This window comes from Exophiala spinifera, assembly GCF_000836115.1.
Source record: "Exophiala spinifera strain CBS 89968 unplaced genomic scaffold supercont1.2, whole genome shotgun sequence".
Taxonomy (NCBI): Eukaryota; Fungi; Ascomycota; class Eurotiomycetes; order Chaetothyriales; family Herpotrichiellaceae; genus Exophiala; species Exophiala spinifera.
Window position 1 is genome coordinate 248753 of NW_015622514.1, and position 23012 is coordinate 271764.

The window sequence follows — 23012 nt, forward strand, 5'->3', positions numbered from 1 at the left end:
TGAATGGGAATGCAATGTGATGTTCCTCTCCACTGTGTATGTGTATTGTTCAACGTCCGGCCGACCTGAAGGAGGGAGGACACTAGACTGGCCCCCGGACACCTTCACATTATACCGTCCTTCCACGATACCGTTTCCAGCCACGCTTTGGAGTATACAAGCTCTTCACGTGCATCCTGAAGAAGCCAGAAATTCGCCAGGTAGAGCCAAAAGTCGTCCTGGTCTTCCTTTGGCTGTAACGTCCGTGCCCGCTCGCACAGCATCCTGTCATTCAATGCTTCGCACGTCAGCAGCCTCCGAAGCAGGAATTCAAGTGCGCCCGAATGAGACTTCCTGACGAATTCTTTCATCGTCTGTTGGTCCAGCTGTACCACGCCATTTGCGTCTCTGGGCGGAGCCACTTGAAGTTGATTGAGATGCTCGCCGAACAGAAGTTTATAAACCCGAGTAAAGGCGTCCAGTCCGTCGTCGTCGCCACCATCGTCGTCGTTACGAAAAGATACCAGGGACACCACGTCCAGCGCAACGTGTCCCCCACAGCCTTGGGCAAACACATCGGCCCCACCGGCGATCAATTCGTGCGTGATCTCTGGATCGGACATGATCGCAGCCCAGTGCAGGTAGGAAAAGCCCAGACTGTCCTCTGATGATGATGATGACTCCTCTTGTTGAAGAGCCCAGTGGACCAGGAGCTTCCATATGGCGATGAGAAACTGGCGCAGGCTTTCGAATCCCTTTTCCTTGATGTATTTGTCTTGAGCGTCTTTGGCCAAGCAGCCGGCAACGATGGCATGCGTCACGAGTATAATTATCAGCTTCTGGTATAGCCAATCCTGGATAGGTACACGGATCGAAAGAAGGCTGAGAATCGCATCCAGATTGAACCGCGTGACGGCGATATTCAGGAGAGCTTCGTAAACAATCTCGCCGTCTTCATCGTCAGTGACCGTCTGCCCAAGGAGCATGACTACATGCAAATGACGGACCCGTTCGCTATCCGAGTTCTCGTCTTCTATGCGCAGCAGATGGTGGAGGATGTGATTTTCGTTGACGCGTAGGTGGCGGTCGGCGGCAAAAGACATGAGCATGTTCGGCGTGATCTCGACACCACGGTCGATGAAGAGATCGATGACATCCGGCTGGCCACTACTTACGACAACCTCGAAGTATGTCATGGAGTGCCGCAATCCACTGGATCCAGTAAATTCCACAGTGCCATTGACTGAGGCGCCGTGATCGAGCAGGACAGTCATCATGTCTGCTTCAGCGCGCATACTGACGGCAAACTGGAGCGGTGACACATGTCCGTCTAGAAAGGTTTCCCCGCCTAAGAAAGATTTGCATTCGGGCAGCCCTCTCAACACGACGTCGAGCGTCCCTGCCATCCCTCGATACACCAAAGTGTAGCAAAGGCCACGCAAGTCACTCTGCGCAGACACCAGCCCTCGCTCGATGAGGTAGGCTATTAGCCGGACTTGAATTCCTTCGTGGTGTCGCTCGAGATGTTCTGGTAGCGAGGGTGCGGGTACTTCGCACTTGAACCCACAGTCAAGCAACACATCAAGCACGCAAAAGTCAACCGTGAAGTCGCAATCGCGCAGCGCACGCTCGAAGATGTTGATTTCCGCATGGTAGCCAGCCGCGGGAATAGCCTCTGCTTGCTCATTTATATCGAAGCCGTACTTTATGAGCAGTTCTACGGTTTCTCCTAACATCTTGACTTTTTCTGTCCCACTCACGAGCTCCTGGCCATACGGATTCCCAAGTGCAAGGGTCCGCAATGGGGACATAGTAATATTTTTCTTGTCGGGGAGCCTTTCACAGAGAAGACGCACCATCTCAGGTCTATTGCAGCGGGCCGCAATGTTGAGAGGGGAGCTGTGATGCCTGCCCATGGACCTGACCTCTGACCCCTGATCGAGTAATGCGCGCACAATGTCGGTGCGGTTATGCATCACAGCAACGGAGAGAGGTGATCCCCAGAACATATAGTGAGGCAAAAATGTATAACGGATCCCGTCGTCCTTGTCAACATCATCATTCAAACTGTATCCCGCCTTCATCAGAAGGGAAATTGCCTGGTCAACGTCTGCGCGGTCGAACGTGGCGAGGAAGTGCAAGGGATTCTTGTTGCTTGGGAGCTTGAATTTCGAAAAATTAACGCGGTTAGCATCAGACAGACACTCCAAAACTTCCAGATAGCCCATTCTGCAAGCCTCCATCAACAATCTGTGCACCAACGAAGCATTATTGGAATTCAGCGCGGTCTCGTCTGCGTGCAGCACTTCTCGCAGAATAGACACTTCGCCCGCTTGCACAAGCCAAATCAACACCTCAGGGCTGTGGAATACATGGCGAATGCTTGTAACGTTCCAAAGCAGGTGCGCACTGTTCTCTTTCGGGATAGCTAGGCGCACCTGTTGCTCAACCAGCTCATCAGGCAGAGTAGTCTTGGTTGTCGATCTAATGAGATTTCGGTAGGACCTCACTCGCTCATATTCGTACTCTGCGTTTGAAACACATCCATCCACGAGACTACACTCGAGGTCGATTATTTCTTGACTTTGAGGATTGTTGACGACGATGTTTGGTCTTGCTCGACCTAGTGAGTGCAATAATCTGTAGTAGAGAAGTGGGGCATGGTGCCCACGACATTGTCGAACATAGGTCTCGAGGATTGAGAGAAATCCATCCGTGTCCGTCACTTTTGTCCACCTTCGCTCCAGGCAGAGCAAAACCACACGGTCAGCAGCCAGGTCAGCGGCTTCGCCTTTCCCATTGACAGACGTCTCATACCAGGAGGAAACGAGCTGCGAGATCATGGAAAGGGGCAAGTTCTCAAAGTCAACACGAGGTAAGTCTTCATCGCCCGGCTGCGAAACGTTAGTTCGTACTGTGCTAAACTGATCCCATTGAGGATGAAGAAGGATAGCATACTTGTGGAAGTGGATCGATTTGGTTTAATTGATGCATGGGATCGTAGAGGTTCAGCGTGCCGGCATTGCCTATGATGAGCTTCAGCGTTTCGTCGTCATCCGAAGCGAAAGTCAACCTATGCAAGATGTAAGCTTCTTTTGCTTCTGACAGAACCAGGGCAATCCACGGTGTCAAGAATTGGGGTATGCGCTCACCGCCATGTGGCCCTTTCGATCAGGTCTAGCAGGTGGTCCACTGAGTGTCTCTGGTCTGGACGAAATTTCAAAGTTGCACTGAAAATGCTGGTGAAGAGATCTCCGAATACAACGCGTCCTCTTTCGCTCCATCTTGAATCTGCCGAAATCTGGAGTACAAGATCTAGGGCAAAGTCAAGCGCCGGAAGTTCTGATTTCTCACCGAGATCCATCGTCTGCACTTTGTCCTCCGAAGCGATACTTCGACGGTCCAACAGCATTTCCACAAGGAGGAGCCCACACGAAAAGATGTCGCATTTGGTGAACCTGGACATTTTGCCATGAGCAAGTGTGTGGTTGACAGCTCCACTACGAACCTCGGGGGCATTGTAGACCGTGGTACCAATGTAACTATCGCTGTTTGTCGAGACCGAGCAGCCAAAATCGCACAGGCGTAGGTGTACGTTCTCTGAGATTGGCGGCACTTGAGGGTATTTTTTTCGTGCAACCTCATAGTCTCGTATGCCCTCTTCTGTCTCCAGATGAGGACGGTTGAAGACAAGCACATTTTCCATCTTGACGTCGCCGTGTGCGATGTCATGCATGTGCAAGGATCTGAGGCCAAGACATACTTGTTTGAAAAGTTCCTTCTTTGTAGCATACGAGACGTGTAGTCCCCGTATGAAGTCGCGCAAATTCCCGTGCTGTGCCCATGGCACTACCAGAAATGCAGATACTGCCGCCTCTTTGGTGGCATTCCAACCGTAACCAAGGCATGACAGAACATGGGGATGGCCACCTTGCTTCCTGTATTGTGGTCTGGTCATGATCAAAATATCTCTGCGGATTGTCTGAAGCCTCGATGCGGCGGCAGCGCCATGAGATGATAATTGTGAGCTGTAGAGCGAGCCTTTGACAACCTTGATAGCAACGAGCTTGGTGCTCCCGTTCACTACCATCAGCCTCGTACAGATCCTGTAGCTTGCGCCTTCTGCGACGTCGTCACGGCCTCCGTAAAGGAACTTAGTGTCCTCCCTCAGGTCGGGACTTAACACGAACTGTCGAAGTCCGGAACATTCGAGGGTCTCAAACAGATCCAAAGCCGCGGTGCTGTAGGTATGGGATTCTGCTGAATGTTCTGACACCCCCTTCGTCCATAGAGGGTAAAAGTCAATGCTTCCATTGGTATACAACTGCGTTCGCTGGCCACTGTACATGTTACCACTCGGCGAATCAGCCTCCTTAATATTTTCCTGCGTAGGCGTGCTGGTAAGCCCGTCCCGCAATCTCCAAAAATGCCGCTTTGGATGTGTGCTTCGCTGATGTGATCTCTGTTGTTTTGTTGCAGGCTCATCTTCATCATCTGATTTCCGATGTTAAGCAATCATCATAGAGCAAATATGGAAACATGAATACTAACGTGCATGCTGATGAAGCAAATGTCCAGGGATAGTCATCACGACGCGTTCAAATTTTTGACCGGACGAGATCAACTTTGCAAGAGATTCAGCCTCCTCACGCGACGAGACGTCGGCAGTCAATCTCGGGACGCTCATGTTTGCTGATTGGGATCGACCAGCTAATCATGGATGCATCAAACAGGTTGAAAATATCCGTGTTGCTGAGAACCATAACACGCCAGAGATGGTGTACATATACGGGACTGTTGCACAGGTGCATGATCGAGCGTCCCCCTGGTGAAGTCAGGGGTCGCCCAGGGACATGTATCTGAAGAGACATGAGTTCCAAGGAAGCGCGTGGCGCACTGCTGTGACGATGTGAAAAGAAAGTTGCCAGGGTGGAGGCGGCAGATCATTGGCCGCATGGGAGCCAATATTACACGATCTGAGACTTGGGCTGAATTGGTCGCAAAGCGCGTAAGGAGGAACATAAGCTGAGTCGCCGACAGTGCTTAGTCTGGTAGCCTTGTCTTCGGAACAGCTCTTGAAATCTGCATCAGGGTGATCAGCAGCCAGATCGCAGTGTATGTGCTTAGGGTGTGCTCATTCGTCGGCCAAAGGAACAAAGGAAGCACGGGTCGGGATATGTAATAAGAAGTATATAAATATATATATACCTGACATATTAATTCGGAAGTTGCATCACATTTGCGACAAAAGTCTTGATAAATCCCATTATACGCTCAATATGATCACACAAAAAACTATTTTCTCTTTCCTTGGCTTGGAAATAGCGAGTCAAGGCCACATCTACCTTGGTAGCTTGCTTTACGAAGGCTCAACTTTCTTTGAAACGCTAGCAATGGGTCTTTTGCCGCTCTCAAGTCTCCTCCATAAACACACCACAGTCGGAGCTCAACGTCAGGAACGGAATGTTAAGAAATCAGCAGCCTAGTCATCTGTCAGCAATAGTCGCAACGATGTGGTTGTACAAGCCATGGAGATCTCACCTTGTCAATGTTATAATCAAATTGCTCGAGCGCAGCCAAGCTTTCCTCGCGCGACCATCCCATTGCCGTTAACCTTTTGAGAATTGGATCGTCATGCTCAGTGCCGGTACTTAAAGCACGACCAGGCTGCGGGCGCTGTGGTTTAGAAGCCGGGGCTGCCAAACTGGCTGAGGCTGGGGTGGCCGAGGCAGACGTCGCTTCTGCAGGCTGCACAGCAGGAGGCGCAGCTTCTTGTCCTGCTGGCTCTGTCGCGGGAAAGGCTGTATTGGTGTTTAACGGCGCGAAAAGAGCATCCCAATCATGTGAGCTTGCTACATTGGGACCAGTTCCAGGCCCACCGGGCGACCCATTCGAGAATGAGAAGTTCTCACCCCCTCCCTGATGAGCTCCATTCGTCGTCCCGGCGCCATATGTCGTCGGATGAGGAGCAGCCGAGGACCGTGCTTGTGGTGGCGAGTCAAACGTGGGGTCGAAATCGGCTGCGGTCTTGGAGGCAGTGAAAGAACCAGCGTCCTCGTCCTCGTCGTTGTCGTCCTCTACCGGTGCTGCGCCTACGCCAGTGAAGGCACTGTCAAAGTCGAAAGGCGCAGCTACGGTCGGCGGAGGTGCAGACGCTTTCGACTCTTTGGGACTTCTGGCATGAGCTTCAGGACCGTAGGCAGGTGGCTCGCCAGATGGGAGTGGACCGGGATTACTGGAGCCTCCCTCAGTTGGTGGTGACAAAGTAGGATCCTGCCTCTCCGGCAACAAGCCCTTGAACTCCGGAGGAAAATGCGCAGGGTCATCATGAGGAACGACATCGCCGTATGTTGGAGGTGATGTTTGAGCGTCCGGGGGTGGGAGCGAGCTTGCAGTAGATGCTGCCTGTGGCAAGGAGGGCCGATGGGCGTCGGCGCCAGGTTCAAATTCGCGCTGTTTTCCCGCTTTGATGTCGCCGCCGTTCGAAGTGTCCTTGGGAGGAGATTTGGCGGTGAAGTCATCATCAAATTTCATGGGTGTCTCGTCACTGTAGTCGCTGCTGTCGTCGTCTCCATCCAGCTCTTGTATGTCGGGAAATTCTTTGCCCGCGCTGTCACCGGCGCCATTCGTTGCCTGAGGCTGCTGTATACTAGCAAATGCTGAATCGAAATCGGCAGCCTTCTGCGACGCTGTTCGCTGATGGACAGGTCCGCCGAAGTAATCATCGAAATTCCGTTCCGTGGATGGAAGTGCGGGCCCTGTCGTCCCGTCTCGAGCTGCTGTATCCTCGCTTGAGACGCTTGCAGCAATCGCGGCAGTAGCAGCGGCAGGAATTTCAGCTCCGGCAGTCGCGGTACGTGAGCTTGTGCCTTCAGCAGGAGTAGCTGATCGAGAATTGGAAGGGAACGCGCCTGGAATGCCGAATGAGCCTAACGACGGCTTCCCAAAAGCATCTTCTGCCGTGTCACCCGAGGAGGGCTGAGGAAGTGTTTGTCGCACAGATTCTTGTTCTTCATCCGGTGCTGAGGTGGTGAACGGATCGTCGTGCGATTGCGGGGCCCCTGACGGGCTCGACGTAGAGGTCGTCGGCGTCAGCGCGCGAGGCGTGTCGGAAGGACTAAGTCGGCTCGTTGGTACTGCTACCTTGACTGAAGAGCTAATAGAGTCTTCTCTTTCCAGCGGTCTTCGGAATGGGAGAGAAGCAGAGGTCAGCTGCCGCGACTCAGGCGGAGGTGGCGCTTCCCCTGGGGCACGGTATGGCGTGGATTCACCCGTCTCGCTCGGTTGAGCACTTGTCGAGCCCGCCGGAGGCGAGGAACTCGAAAAGGAGACGGCAGGCGCAGGGGAAGCAGCCGAAGCGAATGATGGACCGAAAATACTATCAAAAGCATTCTGGCTGTGGTCTTTCGGTTGTTCTTCAGAGATTGGCGGAGAGAAACTGGTCTCGGTGGTGCGTCTGAAGAACGGATTGGAGTTCGTCGAAGGGGCCGGACTCGCCACAGGCGGAGGACTTTTGACAGAAGGAGTGGGGACGCTACGTGCCTCTTCTAACTCCTTCTTCGAAGCCTCAACTTGTCGTGCAGATTCTTCAGCCTCTCTCTGGGCGTCCTCTACTTCCCTCTTCGAAGCTTCGACCTGTCGGGCAGATTCTTCGGCCTCTCTCTTCGCATCCTCAAGTTCTTGTTGGGCAGCTGCAATTTCAGCCTTGATTCGGTCTCGTTCTGTCTCATTAGTCGCCAGCTGTTTTTTATTGATGGCCACCAACCCTTTTGTTTGACGTGCTTCTGACTTGAGCTTGTCAAGCTGGGGTTTCAATTGGTCTACTTCCTGATTGGTTTGCCGAATTCTTTCTTTCAGAGCCAGATTCTCGCGTTGATCAGACTCCAGTTGCGTACGTAGTTGTTGGTGTTGAGTGGAAAGATCCTGGTGCGTACCATCTATCATCGCCATATCTTGTTGCAGTCTTTTAATCTCAGTCTTGTTTACAGTCAATTGTTCTTGAAGCGCCTTGACCTCTTGAACTTCCTTCTCGTACAGTGACCTTAACTGAGCCAGTCGACCTTCAAAGGCTCTTTTCTGCGCCGAAGTGGTCGAAATCTCTTGCTCCGTTTGCTTCCTGGTTCCCTGGACCTCAGTCATCTGTTTGGACAAAGTGCTGACTTGATTTGACAGGTTCCCTAGCTCGCTTGTCTCACTTGTGAGTTTCGAACTGATCTCTGGATCTGCGTCTCCGAGAAGATCGTCACTTGGCATAGGAGGTGATTTTGCTTGCGGAGCAGGAGAGCCAGTCGACTGGGGGATAATACTTTGTCCAAAAGAGCTCGAAGGAATGAAGGGTTTAAAGGTTGTTGATGTATGCTGAGGAGAAAGGCTTGCAGCAAAGCTTGGAGGGTTGGCGAAAGGACCGGCGTCAGTGCCACCTGTAGATTGTGCAACTTGAGGTATGGCAGGTGTTGGAACAGAGGGCGTAGGTCCAAAAGCATCGAGGCCGAAGAGATCGTCAGCGGCAGATCGAGGCTTGGTGACAGGCGCATTCTCAAAAGATGGCGCGGTAGGCTGAGGCGGAGGTGCTTGCTGCTTCCGCATACTCGGGGGAACCAGGGCGGGAGGCAGAGTTGGGGGTAAATTGCCCCGTCCATCTCTCGTAGCCCTCTGTTGCCGTATCAAGTACATGGCAACAGCGAACTCATCTTTGTTTAATCGACCCTCCGAGTTGATGTCTGCCAGGTCCCAGATTTGTGCGAGAACCTCTTCCGGGAGCCGAGCATTGCCGAAGAACTCAACGGCTTGTTCGCCATCAATATAACCCGACCCTTGACGGTCAATGCTCGCAAAAATGGTATCAAAGCGGGCTTTATCGGCAGGAGTGATCGCCCAGGCTTCACCGGTGGATTGCGCAGACAGTGGTGTGCTGACCTGTTGACGGGTAATGGGGCTTTGTGGCCTTGCATTGAAGGCAGGGAGCTGGGGAGGTACACCATGGAGTGCACTGGAACCTGGCCGTGAACCGCTGCCCATCCGCACAGGTGTTCGGCGGCTGGCGGCTTCGTACAGGCCGGGTGGTAAGGCGCTGGGAACGCCTCGCATCTGCCCAGACTTGTAGGATGTCAGGAGATGCATTGCGATGACAAACTCTGTGACATCCAGGCTACCTCGTCCCTGGGTATCGGACAATGCCCAGATCCTCCCAAGAACATCATTTGGTAGCCTCGCTCTCTCAAATATCTGCTTGGCAACCACGCCTGAGAGAAAGCCATTCTCTGCACCTGACTTTTCAAATAACGACGAATACTCCGCAACCTTGTCGGGGCCCAAGGCTGGGACGCGAATTGGATGAGCCGCGGCAGCAGGGCTTGTCGGTGTTCCGGTTAACTGCTGAGGAATGGATTGAGGTTGCGGTTGCGGTTGCGGTGGTGCAGGTTGTGGCTGTTCACCTGCAGCGTTATCGAATCGAGGCAGAGGAGCCGCTGGAAAATGTTAGCCCACGCCAGCAGGTTTCAGTACGCAGTGTCCATACGTTGCGGTGCCAACTGTGCAGAGGGGACTCTGCCGGCTTGTGCATGTCCGATCAATCGCAATGCAACTCCAAAGCCAGCCGGTGTCAAGAAGCCTCGATTTTCTGTGTCGGCAATCTGCCAGATCTGCCTGTCGTCAGCGGCAGCTCTCGTCCTCATATGAGCAACTCATCCTGACCTGTCCAAGAACATCGGGAGGGAGCTTTGTGCGCTCAAAGAATTTGACAGCCACGTCCCCAGAAACAGCTCCAAAGCCATCTGGGTCGGCGTCTTTCAGCAGTTGTCCGTAGACTCGTTTCTCTTCGGCAGAGAGGTTCAGGTTCGGGTGGCCTAGAGAATATTTGTCAACACAGCGCGACCGCAGCAACATGAGTCAAGCGACAGAAAGGACGAACCTGAAGCAGACGATCCTATGCTCTCCGCCATGGCCGATGCAGGTGTGAAAAGTCGCGGTTGCGACGGATTAAGCGGGTAAGACTAGGAGATGCGGGCAACGTAAGACGGCATGGAAGTAAGAAAGACTTGCTGGGGGCTGTACGAAGTTGACAAGAATCGCACGCAGGAATCAAAGGAGGTCAGAGAAGGAAGCCTGTCGGCTCTTGGTGGTACTCGCGCATCAAGAAATGGCTGGAGAATTAGGTGCAGTGTACAGGAAGTGTAGGCACTGAGTAGGAGGGAGCGCGATGACGAACCCGAGCGACGACTTGCCGCTATTGCTGTTGCTGCTGTTGCTGTTGCTTGCCGGTGCCAAGAACCAGAAGCTCCAGTGGAGTCTCCAGCTCAAGGTCCCGGTGCCTGTATCTCCGAGTTTACCTAGTAGAGACCAGGTACTACGGACCAGGTACTACGGACCAGGTAAGGGACCCTGGTAATGAGCCCTCGCCCATGTTTGCTGACCAGCCACCGCCTACAAGCCCCCGATGTATTACCACTCGGCTCTGTACAATATGAAGGTACGATGGCGTCTGGATAAATACCCGTACAGGACTCGGCGATGAACCGCATGAACTCACTCATACAAATCAATCATACACTGTGTAACAGATCAATTCGCCTCGTGCTCCTAGCCATCTAGGAACGATCTGGGTAGGTGGTCAAGGTCCAATTATGTTCGTCTCGCAGAGACTTTCTTTCTTCAAGGGTCTGCGCACCCTGCAGCGCGATCAAACAGTACTAAGAAAATAATCACGGCTCCTGCACTCCTTGCAATGCTCAACCGAGAGCTTGGTAATGTGACTAAACAGTACGAAGAGACAATCCATGGCCGAACTAGTGTTCAAGCAGCTCTGAGCCTTCTCCTTCTTCGATCGAGTCGCTGGCAACCTCTTCGTAGTCTCTCTCAAGTGCAGCAAGATCCTCACGAGCTTCGGAGAATTCACCTTCCTCCATACCCTCACCAACATACCAGTGCACAAACGCGCGTTTGGAGTACATCAAGTCGAACTTGTGCGACAGCGCGGACCAGGCTTCAGCAATGGCCGTCGTGTTGGACAGCATGCACCTAGATATATCAGTCCTGGTTCGGTGGGGGAGATAAATGACCTTGACTTACACTGCACGATTGACTTTGGCGAGGTCTCCATTGGGAACCATCTGAGGCGGCTGGTAGCAGATTCCGATCTTGAATCCGGTAGGGCACCAATCCACAAACTGAATGGTTCGCTTTGTCTTCAGGGTAGCGACAGCTTGATGAACGTCGTTTGGAACAACATCGCCTCGGTACAGCAGGCAAGTTGCCATGTATTTGCCGTTGCGTGGATCACACTTGACCATCTGGTTGTTGGGCTCGAAGCAAGACATGGAGATCTCTTGAACCGAGTTAGCCTCGTGCTGAGCCTTTGCGGCAGAAATGACTGGTGCATAGGCAACCAGTGGGAAGTGGATGCGTGGGTAAGGGACGAGATTGGTCTGGAACTCGGCCAAATCGACGTTGAGGGAACCATCGAATCGAAGCGAGGCAGTGATGGAAGAAACGACTGTACAACCTGGGTTAGCTAGAGAAATACACCTTGATTCTGAACTTTCCAACCTTGGGCAATCAATCTGTTCAAATTCTCCAGATTCGGGCGTTCAATTCCGAGGTTTCGTCGGCAGATGTCGTAGATGGCCTCATTGTCGACCATGAAACTGCAGTCCGAGTGCTCCAAGGTGGTGTGGGTGGTCAAAATGGAATTGTAAGGCTCGACGACAGAGGTAGCCACCTGGGGCGCCGGGTAGACGCAGAACTCGAGTTTGCACTTTTTGCCATAGTCGACCGAGAGGCGCTCCATGAGCAAGGCACCAAAGCCAGAACCGGTACCGCCGCCGAAGGAGTGGAAGACTAGGAAACCCTGAAGACCACTGCAGTTGTCTGCCACGCGGCGGACCTTGTCGAGAACCTGATCAATGAGCTCCTTGCCGACGGTGTAGTGGCCACGAGCATAGTTGTTGGACGCATCCTCTTTTCCTGTGATCATCTGCTCCGGGTGGAAAAGGCTTCGGTACGCGCCAGTGCGGACTTCGTCCACGACATTGGGCTCGAGATCGCAGTAGATGGTGCGGGGGACGTATTTGCCGTTACCTGCGTAAAGGAATCAGCATTCAAGGACCGTACCGAGGCCTGTCGTTCAGCCAAGTTCGTACCTGTCTCGGAGAAGAATGTGCTGAATCCCTGGTCGGGGTCGGCTGCTTTTCGTTCTTCAGTGAGGTATCCATCGGGCTGGGAGGTTACGAGTCAGTCCGTGAATGAAGACGTCAATCAACATCAAGGGCTCACCTGAATGCCGTGTTCGAGGCAGTAAAGCTGCAGTCACCGGGATCCGTCAGTCGTCGACAACAGAACAGTGGTAGAGGACAGGTGCATTCATACCTCCCAGCACGAGTTGGCGATCTGACAGCCAGCCTGGCCGACTGCGCAGACACAAAAGTTAGCTCAGTTTTCCTGCAGAAGCGGTGATCAGGGGGAGGGGGCTCTCGAGGGATCAATCATCTCGACGCGTGTCACGACGTACCGTTCAAGCTGATAACTTCTCTCATGATGGCGGGGAGGGGACGTGAGACTTTGCACAAATACAAGAGGAGGATGGAATGCAAAAACGAACAATTTACAGACCAGCAACAGCAGGACAGGGGATGAACGAAGGATGGGATGGTTGTTGATTGCTGGCTGCGGTTGTGGGGGGGTTTGTGGTTTTGGCGCCGCCTTTGGTGGTCGATCGTTAATTGTTGACAAGTGCGCGCGCCGTCGTTCGCTCACCGCCTTTGTCCCCTGGTGCCGGGGCCAATAAGCGATTTTCCCGTGAAAAGACGTGTCAGACCAATCACGTGCATTCCCTGGCCTTCCGTCGCTACTTTCTACGGCGGAGCGCTACAGCGGAGCACACAGCTGCAGAGGACAAAGAAATGACACTTATTCGCCTCACCCTCCAAACACGAACCGTACATGTCCTTTTCGACAAGCATAACGTCGAAGTGAGCAGCAGGCGATATGATTTCAGCGTCTTTCATATTCCTTGTAGTGCTCACATACAGTCAAACTGCCTATTCAAATGTCGAGAAGGTCATATTCACATCCTCTCTGGCCGAGCCATACCCGACGGACGCCAGTTTCGCCAATCTCCTCCTGGTACCCCTCTCCGAAGAACGCCCAACGGTTAGAACTGAGCTCGATGTAAGCTTTCCAAACAGTTCGGCCCGAGATGGACAGGTGCACTGGTTCTTCTTGGAAGGCCTTCGGCCGCAACAGCGTTACGAAGTTCGCATATGCTGGCCGGCCACCCAACCGACAGCGTTCTCACTTGCGACCTTCCCAGTAGACGCCGTGCTTTCGGACAGTAGCCTCCTCTTATCAGTGAGCGATTACGCCTATGGGCGGCATGAAAAGCTCAGCGCCGGAGACATGGAGTCACTGCAACAGCGCAAGACGGCTGTTCGTCCAGACACGACGATTCTGTTTCTTCAGATTCTTGCCGCTGCGGACTATTTCAGTCTGAATGATACATTGATGACGGCACCACCACCAGTGATCGTCGACATTATTTTGGACCGATACATCTGGAACGTCTTCCCTGAGTCTCTTATACCGACAGCTCTGTACCTGGTTTTGATAGCAGCCTTTGCATGGCTTTTCTCGGGATGGATGGCCAAAGCTTGCACCGCTCCCTTCATTCAGCTTTCTGCGGCGAAGAAATCTGAATAGGTGCACCTGGCATGGTGAAAGATGGTTTTTCTGGCTTGGCATCCCAGTCAAGGTCCTGGCAGTGGAAACGGGTCCTGCAGTTGATCAAAGTCCGTCATTAACGAGAAAAGCGGGAACTCCTCGGCATAGGATGGCAGACTCGGCACCCCCGACCCGTCCGGTGAGAGACCATCTGCGTCGTGCATTTGGCTGAAATCCTGTCGCGGAAGCATCTGCAGTTGGTCCCCTCCGTCCTCACCGTTATAAGCCAACGCTCCAGACGTGGTGAGCACCGGTCCACGGCTTTCGGGCGGCATGTCGAAGCGCAATTGCCATGGCGGCGGCGCATCTTCAAGCTGCTCGGTGGTGTCGAAATCCCCCAGACCGTTGGTCTGGTCTGTCAGTGGCGCCTTTCCGGTGTCGACTGGAGTTTGGTCTCCGGTCGTGGTTCCTGTGGATCTTACCCCGTTACCTTTGTTGATAGGATCGCCAAAGATGTTGAGGATATCTTGTCGTCGCTTCTGCATTTGAATCTGGTCACGCCTCTTGATATGTTCCAAGGCAGCAAGATGAAGATTTTTGGTGATCTCGGCGTGTCGCCGAGTGGAGAGATCATCCTTGGCCATCATGGCAAGGATGGACTCTGCTTGAACAATGCTGCTCAGCAGGGGAAAGGACTTGTCAAAGTCGCCAAAGATGGCGAAGCCGATGACCATAGCTGAGATGAAGACGCTGTTGGCGACCATGAACAGTCTTTTGGGCACGCCAGGGATGTGGACCAGGTCAGTGGCAATCTCAACACTTCTCAACGCAGCGTCGATGCACGCCTCACTGAGGGTCATGGTCACAGAGCTGCCGGCAGTGTTGTCCTCGTCTTGCCGTCCTTTGATCTTGGACGACACCTTGAAGATTAAGAAAGGCCTGGTCAACAAGATGATGGACCAATAGTACTGGCACTTGAGATGGGCAATACCTATTGTTTGCCGCAATGTCGGTGCCGTGGTGCCTGCCTTCTGGTCCAGGCTGTCGGCCTGTAAGCCTGCAGGTAATTGCATGGTCCAATCCCGATATTGCCTCGATATGCTTTCCACGAGCTGCACCGAGACCTCGCGGCGGCAGTAGACCTCATTTAGTATTCTTTCAAAAATGAAGCAAATTCTTAGCGTCGCCGACGTGTTCCGACCATTCATCTGTATCCCCTCGTAGTCTCGCGTAGACTTGTTCCAAGACACGCTTCCGCCGTCGACTTCGGACGTGGCGGGTGGCCGACCGAGCGAGCCGCTCATGTAGAGGTCAAGCACGCGTAGACTCTTCCACACCCTTTCTCGCGCGAGCCTCTCGCGAGGTTCGAACAGGTTGGAGATGTCGCTTCTGTGCAGGCCTAGCGCATACGCCGCCCTCACGGCGATGCCCAGCAACATAAAGGCGCCGTTGCGGCGCGTGGCCGAGAGCATGTAGAACGTGATGAGGGCGTAGGCCTGGATGGTCAGCACGCTCGGGTCCTCGAGGAAGCTGGGCACACCGATCTCTCGGCCTCGCGTGAAGTAGAACTCGGCCTGGTCTAGGTCGCCGGCGTTGCGGCAAATGGCTCCAATGGCCATGATCAGATAGTAGATGGCGCTGTTGAAGTCGGTGTCGGACGTCGAGTCCTGCGTCCAGACGCACAGGTGCTCCGTAATCTCGTCCGGGTCAAACAGGTCGATCACACCGCTCGAGGCCAACAGGTAGTGTTTGAGCAGATCCCTCGCCTCCGCCTCAGTCGGCTTAGGGTGTTGGGTCTGCAGCGGCGAAGGGATCTGGTGTGGGGGTATCACCTCGCACATGGCATGACGAAGAGGGTCGGACGTGAGGCCGCATTCACCGATTTCCGCCTTGACGAGCCTGCGGATGTTTTGGACGAAGGCCAAATTGCTCGAGTCTCCGACAAAGATGAACTTGCCCCTGCCGTCGCGGAGAAGTCTTGCGAGTTTGGGCACCGGTGCCCTCGAGATCAATCCATCCTGCTCCCGGTCGTACTGTGGCGACTTGGGAGCGCTCCTGGACCCGGAGAGCGTCAACAGCGATTCGATGGCGATTTCGGCATCGTTGGAGTCACTCAGGGCGTCTTTTAGAGTCATGGGTTGCGAGGGCGGCTGTTGGGCGGCGGGCTTTTCTTTGCGCGGCGCAGTAGACCCCCGTTTGGAATAGGCCTCTGTAAAGACACATTCTGGCTCACGACCACGTCGCTTGCACAACAGACACGGAAACTGGCCATCGCATTTCTCCTTGCGTCGTTTGCACGTGTCGCACGCGCGCGCGACTCTTTTCCGATCCTCGTCCTTAACCCGGGGTCGAGGCATCTGATTCGGCTCCAGATAACTTTTCGTAATCTGTGACGTGGGCGAACGGCAGCACGCGAGTCCCAGGCCACCTTAGCCGGGAACCCAATGGACGTGTTCGGAGCCTCGAGTCGGATATGGCACCACGGTGGGCAGATTCGTGCGTGGAGTTGTGGAAGTTTTTGGAAAAGCTGGAGAGTCGTCGGAAGTGGGCAAATTAAAAGGATCTCAACTTCTGGGGAAACGAGACGTGGAGGGTTTTCCGGGCCATGGATGGACAGTCACACACACATACACGTACACACGGGCCGGAGTACGAATACGAATACGAGCACGATTGCGAAAGAGCAAGGGACTCGCTATTAGCCAGAGCTGAAGGTTAGCGGGAGAAGTTTCCCCAGTCAAGCAAGTGCGCCGAGTCACATGCCCCGGCTAGAACCCCCTCACGCACCAATGGGGGCTGTGCTGACACCGCTAGAGACTGCAGCCACATGCCAGAGCCGAGGTGCACAGCCGATAGAAACAGTTGATTAATCATTCGCACGAGCAAAGTCACTTCGCCGTCAAGATCACAAGGACATCGATTCGCTGAAACAATACATATGGACAGGAGAACACTATTACATACATCATCAGCCCTTTACGACCCTCAAACTCACCGTCTCAATACTGTGGTTGTCCGACGGTCGACAGTCCATTCTCCGGGCCCGATTCGCCCTTGGAACTGATGGGCGCCATCATAATGTCATAGTTCAACTCAAAGTTTGCCTGAGGGTCACCTTTTCGGGGCACGAATTCCACCACCAAAGAGTCCTTGACGGCAAACACGGAGTCGTCGTCGAGGTATTTACTGTCCTTGTCGAAGATTTGCGTCGTGATAGGCTTGTAGCCCTCGATGAGAACCTAGACGAGCAGACAACGGTAAGCGGCTTGCTTTTTCTCGAGGGGGGTCTTGTTGCACGGTTGCGGTCCATCACTCACAATCAGATGAATATGCGCCGGACGATACGGGTGTCTATCCAGCAGCTGCAACAACTTGCCAGCAGGTCCGTCGTAGGGAATAGGATACGGCGTCGGCCGCAGGCAATAAAAGGCGTATTCGCCGTTCTCATCGGTAATGAACTTCCCGCGGAGGTTGCAGTCCACTTGGTTATCGTCTTGTTGTTCGTACAAACCTACAGCCGTCCCCGAAAACGAAGAGTCAGAAAACACTGCACGTGCAACGAGAGAATGCAGTGATGTGGTGCCATCTCCAAGGTTCAATTCACACATACCATTTGTGGAAGCTTCCCAGACGTCAATCGTGGCGTTGGCCAACGGTTTCTTCGTCGTTGCATCCATCACCCGACCATACATGTACACGACGGTGGCGTCGTCGGGGGTGTTGAACGAGATCGTGGCGCCCTTCTCTCGGATCGGATGGTCGTGTCTGAAGAAGGGTCCGAGGATGGCACTCTGGGTGGCCACGTCGGTGGCTTCGGAGGCCTTTTTGTACGTGATTTCGTCCACGAGGCTGTGTGCGTCACAGAGTTAGCAATTCATGAACCTTCCCAGACTTTCTATCCATTCGAAATTGCAGCGTACGATTCTAGACCCACGACGTCGCACACCAGCTGGCCCTCGTTTCGTTTCTCATTGCTCATCTGCCCTGCCCAGTTGAGTAGTTGCACGCCCTCCATCCATTCGTCCACCGTCAACTCGACCTCGCGGGCAAAGTCGTGCAGATGTCGCGTCAGGCTAGTCATGACCTCGCGCATGCGCGGGGAGGTCTTGGGCCCCATGGCGTCGATGACATGTTGCGTAAAGTTGGGGTCGAAGCGCGACGCTGCGCCTGACTTGGTTTCTCCGTTCATCCTGAATGTGTTGGTTGCTGTTGTCAAATGGACAATAGTGCTCCTCCTTGTTGCTTTGGTGTCCGGAGTGTTCAACAATGAACCCACAGAGACTGACAAATACCTCGATTATGTATTGGTGATGGGGAATGGCAAAATCAACAAGAACAAACGCACGAGGCTTGGTTCCAACTGGGGTGGATGGCAAGCCTTGCTATATATATGTGTATCTATCCGCTCCAGCTCAGCCCCCGAGAGTCTCCCGCTATTTATCAGATTGGGGACAAGTGGTCTAAACAATAACTGTGCGGGATGCGGACCACCGACCCCGATCTTACCTCTGTACAATTCCTGGTTCATCCAGCCACAGAGGACAATACTCGTTCGTACAGTAATGTGCCTTTTTCTTACCCCGCCCCGAACGCCCTGCATCGGATCGAGGCCGCCCAGACCCACAATAATACACCAGATCAGGCTAGTCCGATCACGTGGGCGACCTGGTCTTCGGAACCCACGAAGTAATGCGGAATGCTGTGGGTGGGATTCGTCACAGCTCACGACCTCACGACGACAAAAATTGTGCCTGTCCATAACAGACTGACCGTCAGTGAACTAAAAGAAACAGAACAGCCTCCAGGGAAACCATCGGCATCCACCATCGGGAAACACCTGGAAGAGGGATATATTACTCCCGTAGCCCATCCTCATCTGATCCTTGACCGGAACATCACCTTTTTTGCCTCCTAGTTTTTACGCAGCCCATTGCTGGACAATGGAAACCGAGAACACACATGTCGTCTGCCGTATGTCATATGGTGGTCTGACACAAATATACACACCTCTCTCTCTCTCTCTCTCTCTCGCTCTCCAGAATCCCCCGGACGCCCCGGGTGAAAGCCGCACCTGATGATCAGTTGGCACTGTAGGTTTCATGGTGGTCGGCCCGCAACCCGGGAGGCGGGAGAGACGACTACTACTACTGATGCTATCGCCGCTATTGCTGCCACGTTCCGCATGGGGATAGAGAGATAGATATGTAGGTATCCAGGTAGGGTTCTGAGGTAGCCCTACTGTGTGGACTTTCAGAAGATTGAGGATGACTGGAACAATACGCATGCTGGTGGTTGCCAGGCGTCTGATGGGACGCTACACCCCAGGTTGCGAGAAATTGCCTCCCTCGCCCTCACCAGTTCCACCTTGATGATCCTTGATCCCAGATTAATCTATAGGAAGTACACAGCTTCCAACGGCTCAACGACCAACAGGATTGCCGCAGCTTTGCTATTGGCACACTTCAACTTCAATTCGCATTTCACAGCGTGGCCCGCAAGTCAATCTTGTACAACTCCAGAACAATGGCCACCTCGTAGGGGGTTCGACGACCACACATGCATCTATCCGCGGGTGTGTCGTACCTGAGGCACTTGTACTTCGTTGAAGCCATTGAGTCGCTGAAGCCCTGCGTGACATGCATATCAAGTGGTTACGCGGGTGTTCCAAGACATGTCGTTGTTTGTTACTCCATCATCAACCATCAACCATTACGCACCCACACGGACATGCACACGCACACTCACACACACACCCTCTCTCGCTCTCTGTCTCTCTCTGTCTCTCTCTCTCCCTGTGTGTTTGTGTCTCTCTGTTGCATTGCATCGCTCGACTCTTGCGCGCGCGATCTGATGCTCAACACGCAGCACTGTCCTCTCTGCATAAAAAATTGAATGTGTACGACAACGCAGCACACTTTCTGTCATTTCAGCCCACCACTCCTCATACATCTATAGTGGCACACGCGCGACCCGAGTCTCCTACCAAAGACTCAAGTTCATGGCCGGGTACATATTTCCCAGAAACCCCTTTCGTTAGTACCTACCTAGAGGTAGCAGTACTAGGTGCTCTGAACACTTACCTACCTACCTACCTACCTATTTGGACCACAAAAGCCAGTCAGCCAGCCGGTCAGTCATCGGATGCCGATTCCCCCCTTATTCCCTCCATGGCTCAAAACGCCGGTAAAGACCTCATCATCACCAGTGTCACCGACCCCTTCGTCGCCCGCTCCAAGTTCCGGTCCAGTTTCTCCTCTCACGTCACCAACACGATCACCACCTCGACGACCGCCTCGACCGAGCACCTCGTTGCCGAATCTGCGTCCCACCATCATCCTATACCCTCGCGTCGCCCTGTTTCCGGACCTCTATCATCATCAACACCATGTTCCTTGTCAGACAGGGTCACACCCGCCGCCACCTTCTCAGACGTCGTCGTCGTCGTCGTCGTCGTCGTCGCAAATTTCACCAAACGAGCTGCGTCCTGACGAGGCATCGCCGGTGTCACCGCCTCTCAGCTCCAGCCATGGCCATATGTCAGACATTGAAAAATGCGACATAACTCTAGGTCTAGGACCAGGAACAGGACCAGGAACCCCTTCCATCATCGATCGAGACTCGACTCATCAGCGGCGGCACCGACCACCACTGAAACCGACGCGAGAAAGGCACGCAGATCACAGACGCCGGCGGGCACTGTGGATGGTGGCTGTATTCAGCATCATCATGTTGACTGCGGCGGGTGTCGTAAGTGGGATCATATGGAGGTTGAGTCGACGTAAGCAGCTTTTTCCACCGCCTTTTCACCTTTCACTCTTCTCCTCTTCCTCTGCTTTGCCTTTCATACACCTGTTGATGACCCTGTCTGACATGTATATATGTACGTACGGTGGTGGTCGGGGGTGCACAGTGCAATAAAAGATAAAAAAAAAAAAGAAATCGAAACATTAATAAGAGTCCACTCTAGCAACGAGAAACCCTTAAAAGATATACTACCGTTACTACGCTGACTGACGCTTCGTAACAAATTATGCATTCTTATTGTTGCTGTTCTATTTCCCATTCTCCTTGGCCCTTCCGGCTTGCTTCTTTGATCCCGACCCAGGCTTTTTACTCTGCTGCCGATCTACGTCTTTCGTCTTGCTTTGACTCTTTCGATCCGCCGCCTTGGGGTCAAGACCACGGGCTTTGAGCCACTTCTTCTCGGCCTGCGCAATGTACTTCTGATCTTCCTCTTCGTCGAAGCCGCCGAAGCCGTCGTCCGCTGCATCCACGGCATCCTCCGTCGTCTCTCCGTCGCTGGTTGTCTTGGCCTTGTGGCCGTTGACAGCCGAGGTGTTCGCCTCGACTTCCCCTGATCCATTCACTTGACCAGCACTCTTGGGGGTTGGACCCGTCTTTTTCAGCTTGCAAACAAAGAAGCCATCAACGTTTTCGCGATGGGGGAAATACCTTCTCGTCAATGGCATCTTATCGTCGAACTTCTTGTTCATGTACGTCTTGAACCCTTCAGAGCCGAAATTGCCCAGCCCGGTGTCGACAATCTTGACATTGGGTCTCTTCCGTAGCACGTACTGAACGACGCTTTCATTCTCCTCGACGGTCACCGAGCAGGTCGAGTACACGATGTACCCGCCGGTCTTGCTCTTGTGATCGATCGAGTCGACAGCGGCAAGAAGCAGTTGCTTCTGCATGTGAGGTAGTGCCAGGAAGTCCCGCTCGTTCTTCGACGTCTTGACACTGGGATCTTTGCCGATAACCCCCGTGCCAGAGCATGGCGCGTCGAGCAGGATCCGATCAAACCCGCCCAGAATCTTTGGAAACGCTTTCTGCGCATCGTAGTTACACACCACGACGTTTTTGCATCCAAGACGGTGAACGTTGCCGATGAGACCCTTTGCACGTTGTCGATTGGCGTCGTTGGCGAAGACGGCTCCCGTGTTTCGCATCAGCGCCGAAATGTATGTGGTCTTGCCGCCAGGTGCTGCCGCCATGTCGAGGACGCGCTCGTTCGGCTGCGGGGCGAGTGCCATGACTGGCAGGAAGGAAGAGGCGGCTTGGAGGATGTAGTGGCCGGCCAGATACTCTGGAGTGGCACCCAGCGGAACAGGAGACTCGAAAACCTGTAAGCCCACCTTGGACCATTTACCCACAGGCTCCAGCACAACGCCTCTGTTGATCAGAGCCTGGGCGAGGGTTCGGCGGTTGGTGCGCAGGGTGTTTGTCCTCAGCACGACGGGACGTGGTGTCTCGTTGGCCTCGAAGAATGCAAAGGCCTCGGCCGGGGTGAACAGCGCAAACAGCTTCTCGGCGAGGTACGGAGTGTAGCCATAGTACGTGCAGATATCGGCGAGCAGCTGGTCGGTATAGTCCGTTCTAGACTTTGTCTTGTCTGCGAGCGCCGAAAAATTCCCCAGAACTCGAATGGTTTCAGTCATACGAGAGCGGACCACAGCCAGGTCTGGTGCCAGGCCTTGGGCCGCCGCCGCAGCCGAATCCAAGACTCCTTCATCTTTAGCAATATTGGTCTGTAAAGCTCCGTCTTCCAACTCTTGCTGTGCTTCTGCCTCAACTTGAGCCTGCTCTTGGTCTAGTTTCCGGGAGAGTCCCTCGATGTTTGCAGCTGTGAGCTGCGCCTCGGCGTCGGATTCGTCTTCGTCTTCGGAGAACATGCGTCGTGGTTGCTCGTCTGGATCCGAATCGAAAACCGAGTCATCTGATACTTCGAGTTCTTCCTGCGCAATTTCATCGTCGTCCAACTCAGAAAAGGAAGCCTCGTCCAGTGGGATCCCGGCAGCTGCATTTTCATCATTCTCATCCGACTCTTCTACCCCGTCGATATCGCCATCGTCAGTCCCGCCCGCTGGGAAGGGGAATTTGGGAGGAACAGTGATCTGCGCATCTTTGTTGACCAGCTTTTGCTTTTGATTTTGTTTTTTCCCGCCAGATTTTTTGCTCGATTGTCTGTCGCTAGGTTCTTGGTCGCTTCTGAGGGCTCGGTCGAGATTGACCAATTTCTTTACATCTGTCTCTCCGGATCTGCGTCTCTTCTTCACCGGTTCCTGAGAGGACTCGCTGTTGGGTTTGCGCTTCAGGTTTATACCCAGTTCCTCGAGCGTTGCAGGAGGTCCCTGTTTCTTAAAGCGACGTCCGACACCCATTGCAGCCTTCAGGATGTTACAAAATAAAGATGACAGAGGCTATGGCGCCGGTTCTTGCGAATGTCCAAAAAATTGTCGACTTGCAGCGCCTGAAATGGCTAGTGGATTTGGTCGGCAACAAAAAATTTCCCAAGCGTCAAAGTTGAAAGACGCGGCGGAACCTCGCTTGCTTCCCCGCTCAAGGGGCCAGTCGGGTCTTCACCATGCGCACGCGGGACG

At 53.6% G+C, this 23012-nt stretch overlaps 8 protein-coding genes across 8 annotated transcripts; 2 read left to right on the forward strand and 6 right to left on the reverse strand.

Annotated features, from left to right (window-relative positions):
- Positions 1 to 104: 104 nt before the first annotated feature.
- PV08_02361 (uncharacterized protein) lies at positions 105 to 4327 on the reverse strand (the record flags this gene model as incomplete). The annotated part of the gene is made up of 3 exons (XM_016376720.1): positions 105 to 2873; positions 2938 to 3052; positions 3132 to 4327. The coding sequence occupies 3 exons, from the start codon at positions 4325 to 4327 to the stop codon at positions 105 to 107; spliced, it is 4080 nt and encodes a 1359-aa protein (XP_016238290.1).
- A 1145-nt stretch (positions 4328 to 5472) lies between these two features.
- PV08_02362 (uncharacterized protein) lies at positions 5473 to 9864 on the reverse strand (the record flags this gene model as incomplete). The annotated part of the gene is made up of 3 exons (XM_016376721.1): positions 5473 to 9446; positions 9497 to 9620; positions 9673 to 9864. 3 exons carry the CDS (start codon positions 9862 to 9864, stop codon positions 5473 to 5475), a joined length of 4290 nt encoding a protein of 1429 aa, XP_016238291.1.
- An 899-nt stretch (positions 9865 to 10763) lies between these two features.
- Positions 10764 to 12509, reverse strand: PV08_02363 (tubulin alpha chain; the record flags this gene model as incomplete). The annotated part of the gene is made up of 7 exons (XM_016376722.1): positions 10764 to 10995; positions 11047 to 11470; positions 11524 to 12054; positions 12117 to 12192; positions 12250 to 12276; positions 12343 to 12383; positions 12485 to 12509. The coding sequence occupies 7 exons, from the start codon at positions 12507 to 12509 to the stop codon at positions 10764 to 10766; spliced, it is 1356 nt and encodes a 451-aa protein (XP_016238292.1).
- Positions 12510 to 12960: 451 nt separating this feature from the next.
- PV08_02364 (uncharacterized protein) lies at positions 12961 to 13671 on the forward strand (the record flags this gene model as incomplete). Its single annotated transcript, XM_016376723.1, has 1 exon — positions 12961 to 13671. The coding sequence occupies one exon, from the start codon at positions 12961 to 12963 to the stop codon at positions 13669 to 13671; it is 711 nt and encodes a 236-aa protein (XP_016238293.1).
- A 47-nt stretch (positions 13672 to 13718) lies between these two features.
- On the reverse strand, positions 13719 to 15989 carry PV08_02365 (uncharacterized protein; the record flags this gene model as incomplete). The annotated part of the gene is made up of 1 exon (XM_016376724.1): positions 13719 to 15989. The coding sequence occupies one exon, from the start codon at positions 15987 to 15989 to the stop codon at positions 13719 to 13721; it is 2271 nt and encodes a 756-aa protein (XP_016238294.1).
- A 642-nt stretch (positions 15990 to 16631) lies between these two features.
- PV08_02366 (uncharacterized protein) lies at positions 16632 to 17821 on the reverse strand (the record flags this gene model as incomplete). The annotated part of the gene is made up of 4 exons (XM_016376725.1): positions 16632 to 16871; positions 16950 to 17143; positions 17243 to 17481; positions 17553 to 17821. The coding sequence occupies 4 exons, from the start codon at positions 17819 to 17821 to the stop codon at positions 16632 to 16634; spliced, it is 942 nt and encodes a 313-aa protein (XP_016238295.1).
- A 1978-nt stretch (positions 17822 to 19799) lies between these two features.
- Positions 19800 to 20120, forward strand: PV08_02367 (uncharacterized protein; the record flags this gene model as incomplete). Its single annotated transcript, XM_016376726.1, has 1 exon — positions 19800 to 20120. One exon carries the CDS (start codon positions 19800 to 19802, stop codon positions 20118 to 20120), a length of 321 nt encoding a protein of 106 aa, XP_016238296.1.
- A 564-nt stretch (positions 20121 to 20684) lies between these two features.
- PV08_02368 (ribosomal RNA small subunit methyltransferase B) lies at positions 20685 to 22793 on the reverse strand (the record flags this gene model as incomplete). The annotated part of the gene is made up of 1 exon (XM_016376727.1): positions 20685 to 22793. The coding sequence occupies one exon, from the start codon at positions 22791 to 22793 to the stop codon at positions 20685 to 20687; it is 2109 nt and encodes a 702-aa protein (XP_016238297.1).
- Between the last annotated feature and the right edge of the window lie 219 nt (positions 22794 to 23012).